The sequence below is a fragment of the Tribolium castaneum genome, chromosome 9, assembly GCF_031307605.1.
Source record: "Tribolium castaneum strain GA2 chromosome 9, icTriCast1.1, whole genome shotgun sequence".
NCBI lineage: Eukaryota > Metazoa > Arthropoda > Insecta > Coleoptera > Tenebrionidae > Tribolium > Tribolium castaneum.
In genome coordinates this window covers 7996993-8011821 of record NC_087402.1, presented here as the reverse complement: position 1 = coordinate 8011821, position 14829 = coordinate 7996993, and the positions used below count along the sequence as shown (strand labels likewise).

At 36.9% G+C, this 14829-nt stretch overlaps 4 protein-coding genes across 6 annotated transcripts; 3 read left to right on the top strand and 1 right to left on the bottom strand.

The window, feature by feature from the left end:
• Positions 1–6: 6 nt before the first annotated feature.
• On the top strand, positions 7–1508 carry LOC661631 (lipase 1). Its single transcript, XM_967781.5, has 5 exons — positions 7–190; positions 242–961; positions 1010–1094; positions 1145–1290; positions 1341–1508. Exons 1-5 carry the CDS (start codon positions 95–97, stop codon positions 1488–1490), a joined length of 1197 nt encoding a protein of 398 aa, XP_972874.1. The 5' UTR covers positions 7–94; the 3' UTR covers positions 1491–1508.
• A 202-nt stretch (positions 1509–1710) lies between these two features.
• On the top strand, positions 1711–5770 carry AIF (Apoptosis inducing factor). 2 transcript variants are annotated; one of them, XM_008194354.3, is made up of 6 exons: positions 1711–2180; positions 2233–2303; positions 2477–2653; positions 4007–4210; positions 4255–4385; positions 4435–5770. In XM_008194354.3, exons 1-6 carry the CDS (start codon positions 2093–2095, stop codon positions 5663–5665), a joined length of 1902 nt encoding a protein of 633 aa, XP_008192576.1. In that variant the 5' UTR covers positions 1711–2092; the 3' UTR covers positions 5666–5770. The 2 variants fall into 2 exon arrangements, with proteins under 2 accessions (XP_008192576.1, XP_972831.1); XM_967738.5 differs by having other exon boundaries at positions 2233–2429.
• On the bottom strand, positions 5297–9336 carry LOC103312777 (uncharacterized). Its single transcript, XM_015979193.2, has 6 exons — positions 7441–9336; positions 7137–7394; positions 6948–7087; positions 6576–6900; positions 5918–6130; positions 5297–5871 (listed from the first exon to the last, which is right to left on the bottom strand). The coding sequence occupies exons 1-6, from the start codon at positions 9334–9336 to the stop codon at positions 5782–5784; spliced, it is 2922 nt and encodes a 973-aa protein (XP_015834679.1). The 3' UTR covers positions 5297–5781.
• A 50-nt stretch (positions 9337–9386) lies between these two features.
• On the top strand, positions 9387–14739 carry LOC661501 (uncharacterized protein). Of its 2 annotated transcripts, none has more exons than XM_967656.4 (9): positions 9387–9526; positions 9659–9796; positions 9843–10116; positions 10205–10348; positions 10405–10524; positions 12921–13214; positions 13269–13453; positions 13500–13666; positions 13714–14739. In XM_967656.4, exons 2-9 carry the CDS (start codon positions 9669–9671, stop codon positions 13914–13916), a joined length of 1515 nt encoding a protein of 504 aa, XP_972749.1. In that variant the 5' UTR covers positions 9387–9526; positions 9659–9668; the 3' UTR covers positions 13917–14739. The 2 variants fall into 2 exon arrangements, with proteins under 2 accessions (XP_972749.1, XP_015834680.1); XM_015979194.2 differs by having other exon boundaries at positions 9417–9526; positions 9645–9796.
• The last annotated feature ends 90 nt before the right edge of the window (positions 14740–14829 follow it).

Genomic DNA, 14829 nt, shown 5'->3' with positions numbered 1-14829 from the left:
TCAGATGCATAAAAGAAAAAATAAATCGATAAAGTTCCATTGTAGATGTTATAAATTCGTTTAGTGGTCCTAATCCTCTCATCAGTGATCCGCAATGGCTATCCAAACCAAACTGGTAATCATTTTCCTCCTCTCAAGTCTCCTCTATGGACGTGAAGTGTCCGCAGACTCGGACGTGGGTTTGAACACAGTAAGTGCTTTCCTTTCAAATAAAAAATTTGACTTAACTCCTTTACGAAAGGTTGAAATGATAGAAAAGCATGGCTACGTGTGTGAAACCCACTACATAACAACCGAAGATGGTTACATCTTAACATACCACAGAATACCACATGGTAAAAACAACGATAATTCGACCAAAAGACCGGCCGTTTTGCTCATGCATGGTCTCATATCGTCTTCGGCCGATTACGTAAATATGGGTCCGAACAATAGTCTCGCCTATATTTTGGCCGACATCGGATATGATGTATGGCTTGGTAATGCTAGAGGGAACGGATGGTCGCGAAATCACACAACTCTGGATATAGTAGCAGATGCTGAGAAGTTTTTCGATTTCAGTTGGCATGAAATCGGGTATTACGACCTGCCCGCTGCTATAGATTACATCTTGGATGTAAACGGTGACGATAGTATTTATTATGTAGGACACTCTCAAGGTACAACTGCCTTCATGGTCTTGGGGTCCACTAGGCCAGAATATAACAGCAAAATCAAAATTGCCTCACTTATGGGGCCTGCCTCGTATATGGAGCATCAGTCCACTACGCTTTTAGTAGGTCTTTCAAAATATATCTTTGAGTTGGAGAAAGTAGTAAAGAAATACACAATATTTGAAATACCGCTTCTGGCACAACTACGAAAGTTTGCGTCTGATTTTTGCTCAAATCCCGACAGTCTCAACATCTGCGAAGATGTTATCGGTCTCATAGGTGGACAAGATAAACCGCAATTTGACTTCGTATGTTATAAGCAGTGGTTATTTAATTTTTCCAATTTTATTTTCTAGGAAAAATTCCCTGTAATTCTTACAAATGCACCCTCAAACGCAGCCATGAAACAGCTTTATCACTATGGCCAACTTATCAAAAATGGTAAAAGGCCCTTTTGGATTTTTAATTGAATTCTAATCCAAATTATTTAGGTGGATTTTCGCAGTTTGATTTTGGCAGTAAAGAAAAAAACAAGGAAATTTATGGAACCGATACACCCCCGGCCTATGATTTGTCGAAAATTTCAGCACCTGTGGCTGTTTATTATGGAAAAAATGACCAGCTGGTGAACTACTTGGTAATTCTCGAATTCATTATTGACTACACTTTAAGTTGGAAATATTTCAGGATGCGCAAACTGTAGTAAAGAATCTTGGAAATGTAGCTAATGATTATTTCATACCGTACGACCTATTCGATCACTTGGACTTCATTTTTGCAAAGGATGTTGTAAATATGCTCTATGTAGAGCTAATTAAAGTTATGCAAAAGTACTGAATAAATTTTTACATAGGATCGCTTATGTGTTTTTTTCTTCCTCACATGAATACACTTAAAATTTAGTGAGCAAAAACGGTGAATACATAAAAATTACCGATCTATTTCAACCAGTAATATCTAATCCAAAGCAAACCAAAAAATTAAAATTGTTCGAAATAATTTTTAAAAAAAAATAACAATACGGATGTGTTGTGTAGACAACCAGTTATACAATCAAAAATTAGTTTTTTGTGGCAAATAAAACATAATATTCATATCAACTTGAACATTTTCCACACAGTTCATCAAAAACTGTGTAACTGACTCATGTGCCTTTTAATCTTTTTATTTACCGTTTCGTGAATTCTTGGACGAGTTTGAGGTTATGTTTTCCCTGATGAAAAACGTGAGCTCAAAAATTCGGCAAAAAGTGTTAGTGTTGGTTCTAATCCTCTAATAATTGTTGCAAAACGACTACGGGACCTCACAGTTACAGTATTTCTCATCAAGACTGAAAAATTTCACATAATAGTGTCATTTTTACTTTTGTCATTTATCATTCAGCTCAGCAATGCTTTTCAATTAAATTCTCCCAACTTCCACCTCGACGCATTTAAGAAATGTTCCGGATTAACCATCTCTTGCAACTAAAGAACGTAACAATCAAAATCCTCCAGAGATCCCCAGTTGAGGCCTCCCGATGTCTAGGTGAGCTGAGCCACCTTCAGGTGGGTCCAGACTTGAATTCCGATATTTCCAGCCCTTCAGCGGGTCCAGTTTACCCACCCGACACGGTTCTATTCAAAAAGTAGCGACGATGGGAACAAAAAGGTACAAGATGGTAAAAACAAAGCTTGTGAAGAGAAAAAAACCCAAAAACGCCCTAAACTGGTCTTGAAAGAGTGTAAACCTGTTGATATCCATCCTTGCACCCCGCCCCCACCTCCTCCACCATCGGTACCTCCTTAATATTTTGTTAGACACACTTAATGAAAAATTTGCAGAAACTGCCCCACATTAATCCAGAGGATTGTCCAGTCAAACCCACTCTGGAAAGCGAATGTCCACAAGCTAAACAGGAGCCCCCGCCAGAGTGCCCGCATGACGAGGGAAGCAAGTGGGATAATTACAAAAATGCCGCCCTTGTGGGGCTTCTAATAGCAGCAGCGACGCTAGGAGCTGTATGTAGAATTTTTCTATTAAACAAAAACCTAAAACGGTTTGCGTGGGCGTCATCAAGTCAAAAGATTATCCAAAACTATGCAAATTGAAACAGTCAATGGAAGTCTAGAACGTTAATTTACAGATTATACTTCAGCTGTATCGTTTTTTATTTTTTTTTTTCGTTCTTTTTGGTTTTCTGTTTTTTTTATAATTCCTTATCACAGCACTGTCCAACTTTTCTTACGAATCATAATTTTTTCTTTCGCGAAATTTTTTGAAGTAAGCCAGAATCCGCTAAAATTGGATAAGAAGGTAAGTACCTCATATGCACTAAATAAACAAAAAATTTACAACTATGGGTGTGTAAATAATTTGGCTAGTTTTGACAACATCTCTTGAAAAAATGGTTTTGCGGCGCAAAATAATCGTAAGAGTAAGAGAAGAGTAAATCTTCTCTACAGTAAAGCCAATTTTTTATTAAAAACATCACTTACAAGTTATGAATTACGTAAAATCAGGGTAAAGAAAAAAGTATTAGTATTAACATTAGTTTAGGCCCTAAAGGCTCCCAAACCGTAGTCCGACCCTGTGCATCTTTTCCTTTTGTCGTCCTCAATTTACTCAGATAAATAAAACTCGGCTTTATTGCATTTTCAGGGTTAGCATAATTGTATGTTGTATTCATTTGAAACAGAACTAAACTGACTTAACATAAGAAAAATAACTAACCTTAACCTCCATCGTGTCGTTTTCAAAAGCTGCGTAATCCGTTTGGCTGCGAGCTGCACATTTTCGATAAAAAATCAGTTATTTGTGCATTAAACACGCGAAAAAACAACCCGTAAAAATTATAAAACAAGTTTTTCACCCACTACACTAACGTATGATGTCAAGTCAAAGACATTTCATTGGTTAATTTTTCAAGGACTCGACTGTCAATAAGTAAAACACCCTATGTTTTGTGCATTTTTGGATATATGTGGTTGTTAATCATAATGTTTTTTTACTAGTAGTTTTTGCTAAGTTTTTGAAATAATTGAATCTCATAGGCAAAAACATTATTTTCAGAAATATCAAACAAAAACTACAACATAAAATACAAGGAATGTTTGTTTACCTACTCTTGTTTAAGTAAGTTTAATAAGTAATCCAAATTTCTGGACGTAAAAAAGAACTTCTAAACATAAAATACATCTTCCTTGTTCTACATTTTAAAAATCTTCGTACAATATTTTATTAATAATGATTTATTTGTTAATTTATTAATAAATGTGTATTAAAAAGACTTGTAATGTTGTTATTTGAAAAATGACGCACACGCAAAGCGTCCCGAAATGGCCTATAATTTTATTTTCACACTGAACCTTTAGCTGTATTACGTTGGATACTTTGAAGATAAAAGCAAACCGAAAAAAATAGTGGCGGCAAAGAAAAAGAAAACTAAGAGAGCACCTGTTAAAGACCCTCTACATTCAAAAGAGATCCCAAATCAAGTTCCTTATTTACTGATCGGGGGCGGAACTGCGTCATTTGCAGCCTTCCGTGCAATCAAATCAGCTGATCCAACCGCAAAAGTAATTTTTTTAACCACCCAAACACTATACTAACAATCGATCAGGTTTTAGTTGTGACAAATGAATCGTTTCACCCTTACATGCGTCCCCCGTTATCGAAAGAAATGTGGTTCAATGAGGACGAAGAATCAGTCAAGAAGCTCATTTTTAAACAGTGGAACGGATCGGAACGAAAGTAATTTTTCTCACAGCCAACAACAAAACAACAATAACGATTTTTCCAGCCTTTACTACGAGCCTGAAGACTTTTATATCAAGTGTCAAGACTTGCTAAAGAACGAAAATGGGGGCGTAGCCGTAGCTCGAGGCTACAAAGTAACCCGTCTTGACGTCGTCAACCGAATTGCTTATCTCGAAGACGGCTACGCCATTGAATACAACAAGTGCCTCATCGCCACAGGTGCTACCCCAAAAATGCTCAACGTGTTCGAGGCAGCTTGTGCCGACCCCCAAATCGACGAAAAAGTCAAAGTGTTCCGCAACATCTACGACTTTGAGGAGGTCTACGATGCTTTCGAGGAGTCAAAATCCATCGCAATAATTGGTGGTGGGTTCCTTGGCAGCGAACTAGCTTGCGCTTTAGCTCGCAAAGGTAAGAGAAAAAAGAAAACGGTGTACCAAGTTTTCCGCGAGCATGGCAACATGGGGAAAATCCTCCCCGAATACCTCAGTTCTTGGACCACTAATAAAGTCAAAGCTGAGGGTGTTAACGTCGTGAACAACAACGAAGTCATCGGAGTGAAGCACGAGGACGGCAAGCTCGTCCTAATTTTAAGCGATGGCAAAATGATAAGAGTTGATAATGTAATTCTGGCCGTTGGTGTGGAACCGAACACCGAGCTGGCGCAGAAATCCGGTTTGGAAGTTGATCCGGAGCTCGGAGGGTTTTTGGTTAATACGGAGCTGATGGCTCGGTCTAATTTGTACATTGCGGGCGATTGCGCGTGTTTTTACGATGTCAAGTTGGGCCGTCGACGCGTGGAGCACCATGACCATGCGGTGGTCACTGGCCGCCTAGCTGGGGAGAATATGACCGGTGGGATTAAGCCCTACCTCCACCAAAGCATGTTTTGGTCGGATTTGGGGCCGGATGTTGGGTATGAAGCGATAGGAATTGTCGATTCGTCGCTTCCCACTGTTGGGGTTTTTGCCAAAGCTTCGGATAAAGATACGCCCAAGGCTGTAGTTACGGAGACCGGGGAAGGGATCAGGTCGAAGATGGAAGCACAAGAGCAGAAGACTGGGGCCGAGACTGAGCACAAGGAGGAGAAGAAGGACAAGAAGGAGGATTACGGCAAAGGGGTTATTTTTTATCTGAGGGATGATGTGGTTGTAGGAATTGTACTGTGGAATGTGTTTAATCGAATGTCGATTGCCAGACAGGTTCTCAAGGATGAGAGGAAATATGACGATCTGAATGAAGTAGCGAAGCTGTTTAACATTCACGAAGACTAACATTCCGGCATTCGGCGATTAATTTTAATTTGATAAGAAGTTTAGATCGATTTGAGTTTGTTCAAATGTATATAGAAAGGATAAAAATACACATTTTTGTCAAAACTTCTGCTTTATTATAATTTATGCGTGTTGCGGTAACATTTCGTAAGTTTCTCGATTAGGGGCATGTGGTCGCTTAAACGAAACTCGCTCATGTCGCACATCTGAAAATTAATATTGGGTTAAAAAAACAATTATTTCGGCAAATACCTCAAGTATTTCTTGGAGCTCAGGTGAATGTGTGATTGTACAAATCCGGTCGTCCAAATGTCGGAAAATAGCAACAAAATAATACATAAGACACTCAATAGGATACAAAACTGAGAATGCTAAGAAATTACAGATTTCTTCAAAACGAAGGAAATTAAAGAAGCACTGGTTGAGCCATGACTGGAGCAGGATTTCAGGACAAATACCTAAAACCTGAACTTTCATTAGTGATTTCTAATGAATTTTACCTTTGGAGGTGACTTAAATTAAATTTTATTTAATACTTTCAGTAACGTTCGTTCAATATAGCCCTATAGCGCATAAGTAACAATTCGAATAAAACAGACAAAAACAGTTATCACATATTATCTAAGTGACTAATTGCTGCAAAGGGCAAACAAAAGGAATTACATAAAGTATTAATAGGTAATGACTAGTTAATTAACAGAAAATCACATATTCTCCGCAAAATCTGATTTATATTTCTGAAAACAGTAATATTAATTTGGAATATAATATCTTCGTAATAAGATGAAAAATAAGGTGTTGTAGAGAATAAATTTTTTTTGAAAAAATTTTATTAACGCTACTCCGCCACTATTGTTTTTTTTGGATACAGAGTGATTTTGAATCTCATTTTAAATTCCAATAATTGTACCTTCAAGGCTTGGTAGCCAGAGCAGTTCTCTTCCAAAACAACTGCAAAATGTTGGTGGAAGCTCTCTTGTAACAAATAATCAAACTCTTTGCCAAAAGTGGCCCAAATAAGCGACGTCACTTGCGTGTTTGTAAAATTAATCAAAATGGATTTGCACTTATGTAAATCTCCCGAACACGTCAGAAAAATGAATCCGACAAACCAATCGAAATTGGTGAAATTTTCCGGTTGGTAACCAATAAAAGCCCGTGATTGTTTTATCAGAAAAATAAGATTTTCGGAGTATTCATTAGGTGGTTTAAGTAAGCCAGTTTTGAGTCCATAACTGGAAAAATTTGTTGTGAAAATAATCACAACGGAGGTAAATGTTACTCGATTATTAAGGAAACGCCAGAAAAGTCTTCGGGGTGCAACTGGTAGTAGACGGAATCTGAAGGGGGCCATTGTAGCTCGATTTTTCTGTAAACGTAAGTTTTGGGAATTTTTTCCAATAAAATTTCCAAGATAGAAGGCTGGAAAATGAGTTTATTAGCTTTCGTGTTGTGTGTGTTTATTAATTACATCAAAAAGATGCAATGAGTTTTTGAAGGCTTTTCTCGCCTGCGACAACCAGCTGAAATTTCCAGTTGTGTCCTCATCCAAAAACACCCGAAATTCATTTTCCCCACTTTTTCCTTGCTCTAGAATTTCGTAAACGGGAGGTGTATCTCCAGACTTATTGACAAACCCTACGTGTGACAACGAAACTAAAATATTATCTCTTAAACAGCTTTGTGCATCGATAATGTCGCTGCATCTGGCAGCTTCCTCCAATTTTTTCTGAAAACTCGTAAAAGTGAAAGTCGGATCAAAGTTTCACACTCACTTGCATTTGATAATTAGTTTGCAAGTAGAGCAACAGATCTAAATTTGTAATGAATACTTTCATTGTTAACAATCCCAAATACTCTTCATTTGGCTCAACGGACTCGCTTAGGCTTTTCTCTATTAGTTCGGACAGGGTAACACTTTTATCCTCACTTTCGACCACAGTGTCGCCGTCATCGTCAGCTAACAACGCGACAGCACTTCGTGCGTTTAATTTAACAACGAAAAGAAATAACACGAATTTAGTACTCGAGTTTGAGTTAACAGTTTCGTCCGAAATCAAAATTTCTTCAAGGTAAGGTTGAACGATTTGTCTGTGGCGCTTGTTCAAAAACTCAAAACCCAGTTTGTCACTCCCCAGTCGAGTTATAACACTTTTTAAATTCTCAACCGGGACGTTCGCAAACAAATCCGTGTAAATTTCAGAATTCCAATCAAAAATCCTAATTGTGCGCCCAAAGTTTGCACAAAAAAAATTAAACAGAGGAAGAAAAGTATTGTGAGTTTTGCGATTTGTTTGATAAAATTCGTTCATACTCTGAAGCAATTTGGCGGGATTTCCGTGGAGGAGGGCTAAGGGGTGGTTCTCGTAAAGGCAGAGACAACAGTGCAATAAAATTTCAAGACTGCCCAAGTCCTGATTTAATTCATTCGTGTTTACGTTCGTTTTGAGGAGCAATACAGCCAAATCGGTGATTTTTTGAGGAACATTTGTGACGTTTCGGACCACTTGTCGCGCTCTAGCTTTACGTAAAGTACCAGAAACGCCGAACAAAACCCGGTGATTCCCCGATTTTGTGACGTTATTAATTATGGCAAAAACAAATTTATTTGTTTCGACCAAATTTCGGATATTGTTTCGGTTCGTGTTATTTAAGGGCGCAACCAAGGCATCTAACAATTGGGGGGTGAGAATTGAAGGGTTGTGTGTGAATAAATCAATAAAGAGATCCGTCAGTTCCGTTCTTTTTCCCTGACTTAACTTGTTAATTATTGCCTTAAAACCCTCGTCTGTGTCGGTAACGAAAGTTGTATTATTATTATTATATCGCCAAAAATAGAGTAGAAAGTGGCCATAATGAACTCCCCAATCTTCCTCGCTACTGTTAATTTTTTGCAAAAAAGTCGCCATAACATTTTTGATAAAATTCAGTTTTTTCTCTTTTAAGTTGTTGAAAAAAATATTGCGAATGTCGGCACCGTAGCAAAAAACCCGGATCCAATTTGACTGTGGGTCTAGTGCCCCAAACCAATCAAAAACCGTTTTGTACGTCAGAACGCTGATAAAAGCAGTGGTAATTTCGTCAATAGTAGTGTGATTAGCGTGCAGTAGAAATTTCATTACGGCCTTTTGTGTGTCCAAAACAACTTTGAGACTTTGCAAAATGCGTACTTTATTGAAATCGGTAAAGTAGCGACTGTTTAAAAGCAAGAAAGTGCCTCTAAGTAGGTTCAAATAACCGTCGCTTGAGGTGTTTGAGAGCCGGTGGTGGATTTTAAGAGTGCGCAAAAAAATGTCGTAAGTGGCGCTTACGAAACATTTCCGCAGACTTTGCGACAACTCTTCCCAGAAAATTTGTTTGGTGTCTATGTCGATATTGAGGAGTTTATCGAGCACTGAAAGTTTAGTTGAGGTCGAATTGCTGTTGAGGCCTTCAATTATCGCAGAATAGTCGTTTTGAGTGAGGTCAACTCTCCACGACTCGACATTGTGGTGTCTTTTCGCACTTTTCAGAATATCGTCTTCGATTGATTGCAAGTCTAGTTTTTTAATAATTTCTGCAACGTCGTGTGATTCACTTTCGTTAATTAACTTCGCGAGTGGAGCGTCGATTGTATTATTAACTTTCTCTATAATTATTCGGTGCAATAAATTATCACGATTTTTATCCATTTTTGACGTCTATTTGTTGTCATGTCAAAACCCGTTGGCAAGGTGACCAGCGCGTTGCCATATTAGGAAAGTTGAAATCCCTACACTTGTCAGTATTCTGTCTTTTGTTGTTGGTAAACATTGAACAGCTGTGTTTTTGACGTTTTTTGGAGAATTTTCGAAATTTTCGTGTCTTTTTCAAAAAAATTAGGTAAGTGTTTTTTCGACGCCCGCATCGTGTGCCCAACTTTGCCCCGATTCGGTTGATTGAATTTTTTCCCAATGACAAGTTGCGACTTCCGTGTTGCTCAACTCGAATCTTTTAATAGTCGACCCCTTTTAGCTGATCCGCAATGAGCAGCGACGATAAAAAACTGGGGGCTTCGGACCCCAAAGACACCGGGACTGGGCCCCGAATTCGGACGCAGAGCGAGTGTTCGGTGACAAGCGACGATGGGGCCCAATCTAGCTCAGGCAAACGGTAAAAACCTACACAATATCCGTGCCCCGTTATAACCAAAATTCAGGCAAAGGACGACGTCTGCCCAGTTCATGGTCTCCTCGGGCCTGACATCGGCGTCGCCCCCTAAATTCGTGTCTCTGGAAGAGATAATGCAGGCAGCAAATGGGATGCGAGACATGGCCCTGGTGCACCAAATCGTCGTTGACGACGATTTCAAGTTGCAAAAAGTTGAGCCTGAGCCCAACACTTTGCACAAAATGGTAAATGATACCATGCGTAAGGCCTTTTGGGACTTGCTCCGGAACGAACTCGCCGAAGATCCGCCGAATTACACGCAGGTGAGTGCTTTGTTGTCTCCTGTGACTCACCTGCCTACACCCAACCTTGGTCTGAACTTGAGAGTTGAATCACCTGTGTTTGTGGCAGGCCCTGGTTCTTTTGGAGGATATCAAGAAAGGATTATTTGCAGTCCTGCTTCCGCAACACACAAAAATCAAGCAACAAATTTCCGAGATTTTGGACAGCGAACTGATTAAGCAACAGGCGGAAAATGGGGCCTTGGACTTTGGGGTGACGGGCCAGGATTAATGACAATATCCATTTCAAAAATTTTTAATATTTTACAGCATTATGCCCACTACGTAATTTCTGTGATGGCCAAATTATGTGCACCAGTCAGGGACGAAAAAATCAAGGAGCTGACACAGACAACGGATGTCATTGATACGTTCAAGGGGATATTAGAGGTAAAAATATGAACCAGTTTTACTTTTTTTAATAAACGTGGTATTTTGTGTCTTTTTCCTGGCCTCTATCACTTGATTTTTGATGGTGATTACGAAGGAGCTCTAGCTCTAATAGTTTCGTCTTATGGACAAAAATAAAAAACAGTAAAACATTTGTTTTATACGTTCATCTCTTCTTAAGTTAATACAATGGTTAAATGTCTGGCGTTTTTTCAGTGTCAGTTATTAATTTTTTTCTTGTGTCGCTCCTTTATTCGTATATCGTACCCTAAAATATGATATTTGATGTGTATGTCTGTAAAATGAACTATTTAGCAATTTAGGGAAAATTCTAGCTTTAAAAAAGTTATGACATCATTTTGTACTTCTTGTTGTTTTGTGTATAATCAATAATCATTGATGACGTATACTCTTCAAGTTTAACTGAGTCTGTTTACGATATTCAAAATTTTGTCTTAGAAAAAATTGTTTCTTTGAAGTTGTTTTTCTTTATTTCAAAAGAAATATATTGTTTTATTGAATCTGGTGCTATTAGCTTTAACAAATGTTAAAAAATGTGTATTGACATATATATCTTTCAAGCGTTTTTATTTGATGATATACATAATATACACAATATAATATATTTAAAAATAATAAAAAAACATTAAAAATCTCCTTATAAAGAGTTTTTGTTTATATTGCTCTTATGTTAAAAAATCAGCCTTTATCTTCTAGCCAGTTCTAAAAACGGATTTTGACTTTTGGACATAAAATCCGCTGAAGGCTTTAAACAAGTGAAACTTTAATGTTGGTTTTCTCGCAAAATACAAGACTCAGAGCAAAAACTAGCTTTGAAAACTGAAATTTGACAAGCACTTATGCTGAAATCAGTTAATTTTCGAAGCTTTTTTATTTAAAATGTCAAAATACGCCTTGGATAACTTAAAGTCGCTTTACTCTGACTCCAAAAACAACTATGCAAACACCAATTCGGGTAAAAATATTTTATTTTAAACGACCAAACTCGTTAAATATCCAAAGTGATCTTAATCTTTCTAAAAATACGATTCAATCATTAGTTTTGTTGAATTAAATAAATTTATTTTAGACGAGTTCTTGTCAAAACTTGCTGTAGAAAATATGAAATCTCTTTATTCTTTATTTTGGATTTGAAAATTAAATTTGTGTACTTTGGCGTACACAAATAGGTGTCTCACTTTTATTAGTTCCATTGTAAGTGCGTTTAGTGGCATCATATTCTTTCATTAATTTTTACCATTGTGGAGGAATTTGAATAAAGATTGCGGAACTCTTTGCCGCTCAAATATGTTTTTTTATATACCAGTGAATTTAAACTATTAGCCGTTTTAAAACTAAAAAACGCAAACGCGCATTTTACTGAATTATTTTTTTTAATAAGATTGATAAAATTGTAAAATAGTTATTAATGATAAGATTTCTCATTGATAGTATAAATTGTTTTAAATACAATTGTTTCAATAATCCATTAAAAAAAATAAGATTATTTTATAACAAAGGAAGTTACTCACAAAGTTTTGTTCTCAGCTTAAAACGGGGCATTTCACATGAAATAAAAAAAATGCGAATCTGAAATTCGGTTACAATTGTTCTCCTAAAAGTTGTGAATGTAAATATTTGATGATTTTTTTGTGTGCGATTTATTTAAAAAGTTATTGACTTCTCAAAATTGACCAAATATTAAGAATAACATTTTTGTCAACTGTTATTCTAATTAAGCAATGAATAACAATATATTTAAAATGGTGCTTTATATAGATTTTTTTTAACTCTTAAATCAGATTCGAAATTTGAAATTTTTTTCGTGTAGAAAACTGAAAGTGAAGTTTAAAATCCGAATTTTAGTAACTTGGACTATTTTTTTGAATCATTTTTATTTAAAAAAATAGCTCAAAGTATATAAATTTAAAATGGGATCCCTAGTCATTTAGGAGATACAAAAACGCGTAATTTCTCGCGTAAACCGGTCCACCATTACATACTGTATCTCCTAAACGAATAATTGATAGTGCAAAATCTATCTATAATTTTAACATATTTTTTTAAATAGAAATATTAAAAAAAATTACATGTTTTGCCTGTTTTTCATAAGATTTTTTGGTACCGTTAGAAATCCCATTTCATTTACAATTTCCCTTAATCATTTTACTTAAAAATCCACAAGATCAACATCTGCAAACGCGCGAAATAGGTCTTGTACTCTTTTGTGGTGGAGCATTTTAACCCGCCACATATAATTATCAGACATGATTTTGCGTCTGTCTAGAAAACCTTATTTTCAACGGTTTCTTAAAAAAAGTCTTGATGAAAAACATCAAACATCATAAAAAATTAACTATTTTCAAATTTGCCAATAAGACTAATCCAGAGTGTAGACTCTAGATCTAATGAAGTTGGATATGGCGAATTTCACCTTACAAATGGTTCGTCCTGACATAATCGCGCACAGCGTGGAATTGGAGCGCAAAAAGTTCGCCGATTTCCTGGCCGTGCAAAGCGACGGTCTCGAGCGCACCAAGAAGTGGCTTCTGAAGCACGTGGACACCTCAGAAGTGCCCCCTGCCAACTCGGCTTCGTACGATTCGTTCGTAAAAACGGCCGTGAAAAAAGCATCCTGGGACGCTTTCATTGATTTGATGGACTGGGACGAGAACGAGCCTTATCCGGAGGTATTATTACAATTACAGTTTGAATTTTTGTGTGACCAGTCTGTTCTTTCTCAGACTTTCTTGATCGATGAGGCGCGCTTGAGGGACTTGCAAGTGAAAACGAATCGATTGACCGCAATCGGGACCATTTTACTGGTGACTTTAAGCCATGCAGGTCCGGACTTGCAATCAATTGCAGAGTTTAAAGCTTCCCTCAAAGACCACATTTCAATTCTGCTCCAATCTATTCAAAATGACAAGTAATGTGAGCGCGAGGTTGTTATGTCTTGTAATGGGGTTTTGTAGGGATCTGAAACAAGTCTTGCCGAATGTGGCCGAGCAGGTGATCTGTGATGTTAAAGAGGCGCAGAAGAAGTACAATTTTAGCGGGATGAATGATGTGAGTGAGACGGTTTTGAGGCAGCAAATTGAACAAATCAGCAATGAGGAGCACAAGATACGATCACTAGTTCGTAAGTGGGCCATTTTGTGATTATTTCGGATAATGTTTTTGGTTTAGGTCAACGGATTAAGGAATTTTTCATGGATATAATCGAGTCTTCGACGGCAGCGCCGCAAAAAGTGCCTACAGGATTGAGTTCTCTTCAAAGGGAGTTGGCAGCTATTGCAGGGCAATTTCTAAGGATCGTCTCACACAATAACACCGTTTTCTGCATTTACTATTACGACATTGTAGCGGCAGCATTACCTAAACCAGCTTAATTAAACCAATTTCGCATTCTCTATTTCAATTTTTTTAGGATTAATTTACTTAAACTGAGTGGAAACTGTTGTGATACGTTTGTAGTCAACTCAGCCACAAAGTGGTAGTGGGGTTTTGTTCTAAAAGCGCAAATCTACTAACCAAGTAGCCAAAAAGTTCATTATTTGTATGTGATACTGACCTTTGTAGCAAGCTTTCGAATAAATTTCTGGTTACTGTTTTAAGTTGCAAATTCAACGTCAATGTTGCCAACTTAATTTCATAACCACAGGTCATTTTAATCAGAAATTTATTTACAAGCCTCTGGTGTATCTAAAACCGTAGACTAGATTTTTTAACAAGTAAAAGCCTGTGAACGCAACGCAGTAAATAAATTATTATTCCAAAGCTGTTTTTTCTTTAATAAAGACGTAAAAGGTTGGCTTTAAATTATCACATAAAAAGCTTTTATTACCGACTATAATTGTTCTTTTCACATTACTTTACTCAATCAGTTTTATATAACTAATTAAAAAATGCTTACATTCACACGTTTTTTATTACGTTTTAATATAATCTTGTTACAGTCTTTTAATATGTAGCTGGTTCCTGGCTGTATGGGACCCACCATAAACACTTAATTTTACCAGAACTTCCAAGTCTAGTGTGTAGAGCATTGTTCACATTTATTTACGCAAAAACTGAAAAAATCGTAAACAAACACAATCATTTTACACAAAAATTTTACATAATGTATACAGCACCTACGACATTTACACGCTTTAATCCTAAGCAAAAACATTTGTATTGCAAATTTTTAATAAAAACTATTGCGAAAATTGATCAGTTTGTGCTTTATTTCTTTCTACTCAAACCCTCAACTAAAAAAAATCGAATTTGTGCTATTTTTGCAAATAATGTCGGTAGCAAATG

Bases quoted from the DNA above. Each gene is read 5' to 3' on its own strand.
- LOC661631 (XM_967781.5), top strand. From the start codon at position 95: ATGGCTATCCAAACCAAACTGGTAATCATTTTCCTCCTCTCAAGTCTC. The intron at 191-241 runs GTAAGTGCTTTC...CCTTTACGAAAG, and splicing joins CGGACGTGGGTTTGAACACA to GTTGAAATGATAGAAAAGCA. The intron at 962-1,009 runs GTATGTTATAAG...TTTATTTTCTAG, and splicing joins ATAAACCGCAATTTGACTTC to GAAAAATTCCCTGTAATTCT.
- AIF (XM_967738.5), top strand. From the start codon at position 2,093: ATGTTCCGGATTAACCATCTCTTGCAACTAAAGAACGTAACAATCAAA. The intron at 2,181-2,232 runs GTGAGCTGAGCC...CGATATTTCCAG, and splicing joins TGAGGCCTCCCGATGTCTAG to CCCTTCAGCGGGTCCAGTTT. The intron at 2,654-4,006 runs GTATGTAGAATT...CTGAACCTTTAG, and splicing joins CAGCAGCGACGCTAGGAGCT to CTGTATTACGTTGGATACTT.
- LOC103312777 (XM_015979193.2), bottom strand. From the start codon at position 9,336: ATGGATAAAAATCGTGATAATTTATTGCACCGAATAATTATAGAGAAA. The intron at 7,088-7,136 runs GTAATTAATAAA...CTCATTTTCCAG, and splicing joins ACTCATTGCATCTTTTTGAT to CCTTCTATCTTGGAAATTTT. The intron at 6,901-6,947 runs GTAACATTTACC...AAATTTTTCCAG, and splicing joins GGCGTTTCCTTAATAATCGA to TTATGGACTCAAAACTGGCT.
- LOC661501 (XM_967656.4), top strand. From the start codon at position 9,669: ATGAGCAGCGACGATAAAAAACTGGGGGCTTCGGACCCCAAAGACACC. The intron at 10,349-10,404 runs GTGACGGGCCAG...AATATTTTACAG, and splicing joins ATGGGGCCTTGGACTTTGGG to CATTATGCCCACTACGTAAT. The intron at 13,215-13,268 runs GTATTATTACAA...GTTCTTTCTCAG, and splicing joins AGAACGAGCCTTATCCGGAG to ACTTTCTTGATCGATGAGGC.